General features: G+C 33.9%; 1 protein-coding gene across 3 annotated transcripts in view; it reads left to right on the top strand.

Moving 5' to 3' along the window:
- Positions 1 to 168: 168 nt before the first annotated feature.
- tanc2b (tetratricopeptide repeat, ankyrin repeat and coiled-coil containing 2b) overlaps positions 169 to 4,022 on the top strand; it is a 27,822-nt gene continuing 23,968 nt past the window's right edge. For 2 of the 3 annotated variants that reach the window (XM_016493142.1, XM_016493141.1), the window contains exons 1-2: positions 169 to 371; positions 3,700 to 3,735. In XM_016493142.1, the coding sequence (XP_016348628.1) occupies positions 185 to 371; positions 3,700 to 3,735 (223 nt within the window). In that variant the 5' untranslated portion in view covers positions 169 to 184. The remainder of the gene's footprint in view (positions 372 to 3,699; positions 3,736 to 4,022) is intronic. The other variant, XM_016493143.1, reaches the window with a different exon arrangement.

The raw sequence follows: 4,022 nt of genomic DNA, 5'->3' as shown, positions 1-4,022 counted from the left end.
CTAGGGCATTCTGACTGGTTGCTAGTGTGTTGCTATGGCATTCTGAGTGGTTGCTTGTGTGTTGCTACGCAGTTGCTAAGGCATTCTGAGTGGTTGCTAGTGTGTTGCTATGCAGTTGCTAGGGTATTCTGAGTGATTGTTAAACAGCATAAGCAATACTATTGAGAATGTTAGGTCTGATCAGATGAGCTCATCTTCATCCTGGTGTTTTTATGTCTCTCATCACGTGTTTTCTGTCCCATCAGCCACCAGTTCGGCACATCTGGAGGACCTGGCGTATCTGGATGAGCAGAGACACGCCCCCCTGCGCACCTCCCTGCGGATGTCCCGACAGAACACGGGCGCGGGTCGCTCCGGGCAGGACCTGCGAGGTGAGCGACGGCTCGTCCCGCACGTTCAACTGCTTAGCTTCTATTCACATCTGCCTGATGTTGTCCGTGAATGTCAGCTCACAGATATATTTGGTCAGAAGGCGTGCACAGATCAGCAGCTTCATTCTCTCATTGACTCTTTGCAGTGTGAGTGTTTGGACTGACAGCAGGGCTGCGTCCTCATCTACTCTCTGTCTCTGTGTGTCAGTGTCCACTTAGACGCTGCGTTTAATATGGAGATAGAATTGTTGCATAATTCCAAAAAAATTGATTATGATCCACAAATAAATGTAAAGAGATAAAAAAATTCACATATTGACAAATAAATAGAATGAGATCCACAAATAAATCTTAGAGTTTCACAAACATTAATTAAATTCACAAATAAATAAAATGAGATTTGCAAATAAAAATCATATTCATAAATATATTTTTATGTCACAAACACAATTTAGCCTGGCATTCATTTGTGAATCGCGTCCTGTTCATTTGTGGATCTCTGCACGCATTTGTGGATTTTGAAAATTTCTAGCGTCAAGACACTGACAATCCACAAATGCGTGGACTCACTAGAAATGTTTCAAAATCCACAAATGCACACAGCGATCTACAAATGCACAGGATGCGATTCACAAATGAGTGAATAAATGCCAGGCAAATTTGTGTTTGTGACATAAAAAGATATTTGTGAATATGTTTTTTATTTGCAAATCTCATTTTATTTTTTTGTGAATTTTATTAATGTTTGTGAAACTCTAGGATTTATTTGTGGATTCTCATTCTATTTATTTGTCAATATATTTAATTTTTGTTCATCTCTAAACTAATGCACATAGTTAATAATAAACAATGCCATGATTTTTGCAGAAAGCTTATAGATGTTTTTTTTTTCTTTTTTTGTCATTTATTTGTGACTGACAAATATGTATTGGTTTATGTTAAAATTGTCGAAAATTTCTAAATGGTTAGAATTTTATATGTTTATGCAAAAACTAATTTTACATTTAGGCCTAAATATTATATTTTATTTGATCTTGTTTTGTTTTTTGTTTTGTTTTGTTTTGTTTTATAGATAGATAAAGATAAAGTTTATAAAATAAAGAAAAAAATATGTATAAAAACTTGATAACTACACTTGATGTACTAAAATACTGTAACTAAAATTAAAACTAAACTAAAATAAAAATGAATAAAACTATGTAGACATGAACTGAAAACAAACAAAAAAAATGACAAAAACATCAAAATTACTAGAAAATTTACTTAAAAGAAAAAAAGAAAAACAAATGTTAAATATTAATAAAAACTATAATAGTGTCTCAGTGATACTAAAATAACAGTGGTGCTACACATGCTCAGATGAAGGAAGCAGAAAGTGATTTCACACAGGCCTCTGCTGATGTCCACTGGGTGAGGACTCATCTGGACTCCTCCTTTATCTTCAGCAGATAATTAGGAGACCAGGGCCTTGGAGTGACCTCAAATCCTCCGTTTCCCCAGATGCTCACACACATACGCACATACACACACACACACACACACACACACACGCACAAACACACAGACGCGCACACACTCACTCACACTGCTTGCTCGGTGACGTTGGATGGTGTTACACCTGCTGGTCTGGTGTGCCGCTCTCACCTGGTGAATAATTAAAATAGATCTCACTGCATCCGGTTCGCAATCAGGAGAGAAAATGCCAAGGTGACTCTCATAATATGGCTTAATATTAACCAGCACCTCGAGGAACCGTCGTCCTCCTGACAGCCATTAACATTTGAAGTTAAACTTAAACCCAACATCCATTGCATGTTTTTGTCACAAAAATTAAATAAATAAATGAATGAATACAATTTAAAAAAGATTTAATTGCAATGGAATTAATGGAGCAACACAAACATAAAAACAATACATTAAAAAAGTTTTGAAAAAAATGTATTGAAGTGATGTGTTCATTTTAGACTAGTTTGACAGAATTTCAAAAACATCCAATATTTATAACTTCTATCAAGATCATGTAAGATCAGTTAACAGTACATTTTGTAACTACCATTCAAAAGTTTGGTATCGGTAAGTTTAAAAAAAAAAAAAGTTTTTAAAAGAAGACTCATCTGCTCACCTAGGCTGCATGTATTTGATCAAAAATACAGTAAAACAGTAATATTGTGAAATATTATTTCAATTTAAAATAACTGTTTTCTATTTGAGTATATTTTAAAATGTCATTTATTTCTGTGACGCAAAGCTGAATTTTTAAATCATTACTCCAGTCTTCAGTGTCATATGATCTTTTAGAAATCATTTTCATTCATATTATTATAATTGTTGAAAACTTTTATTTTTCGCTGGATTCTTTGATGAATCTTGATGAAATCTTTTGTAACATTGTAATCATTTTGATCCATTTAATATGTCCTTGCTGAATAAAAGTATTAATTTCTTTTTTTTTTTTTATCATATTGACCCCAAACGTTTGAAGAAAAAACTATTTTTTACTCAAAGAAACATTTAAAAAAGGAACAGTGGCCTATTTTAACTGCCAATGATGCAAAGTGTCTTTAGGTGTGTGCAACTGTTCGAATAACCCTTAAAAAAAAAACTACAACTGTAGTGATGGCATATTAAACGCTAAAACCACCATAATGTTTTCATTTACCACTCATTACACATTGATAATGGACAGAAATGTTTCTTGAGCAGCAAATCAGCATTAGAATGATTAGAATGATTTCTGAAGATCATGTGACACTGGAGACTGGAGTAATGATGCTGAATATTCAGCTTTGATCACAGAAATAAATTACATTTTACAGTATATTACAATAGAAAACAGTTATTTTAAATTGCAATAATTTTTCACAATAATGCTGTTTTTACTGTATTTATAACCAAATAAATACAATTTTTAATCGAATAAATGCAAGTAAATGCCTTGGTGAGCAGAAGAGACTCTTTCAAAAGCATTTAAAAAAAAAATCTTAATTATTCTAAATTTTTGACTGGTAGTGTAGAAGTCAGGGTCGTGTCAGACTATCACTCTCACCATTTAAAAAAGCCTTATTTTACTTGGATTTGCCACTCGGCAAGTGTAAATTTTGGATCTTGAGATCTTTGGATCATGAAAGTGGTGCTTTTAATGCAGAAATTTGACAGAAATGTACTTAGACAGTAATCACAATTGTGGGAAATGATGTGTTTCCTCTTTAACTGTCTCTCACATCCTCACCTGAAGTCTTCACCCACTGCATATTTTATTTGGAGTGATGTGCTTTTTTCAGTGCAAGCTCTCTCTCTTTCTCCTGTCGCTTGTCTGTGTGTGTCTCAGCTTCCGCTAACAGTCATGCCTGGCAGTCTCAGTCACGTAAGTGTGGGATCTTACAAAGGCTGATCTCTGTCCAGTCTGTGCTGTCAAATGTCCCTTTGATAGCCGAGTAGCAGTAGTGGCCTGTGATCTTCTGGAATGACTGTATCATACTGTATTTTGTGATGTGGACAAGTTAGTTATGTGGTAGGTGTGGAAATGTGGGGCCCTATAAAATATATTTTTTAATTTATTATTTATTTTCTGCTTGTTTTTCCGCCAAATTGTTTTATTATTTTTAAATTATTGTTTTGTTTTTGTTATACATTATGTGATTATATTATAAT

This window comes from Sinocyclocheilus anshuiensis, unplaced genomic scaffold (genome assembly GCF_001515605.1).
Source record: "Sinocyclocheilus anshuiensis isolate Anshui unplaced genomic scaffold, SAMN03320099.WGS_v1.1 scaffold546, whole genome shotgun sequence".
Lineage (NCBI taxonomy): Eukaryota > Metazoa > Chordata > Actinopteri > Cypriniformes > Cyprinidae > Sinocyclocheilus > Sinocyclocheilus anshuiensis.
This window is presented reverse-complemented; position numbering and strand designations above follow the sequence as displayed.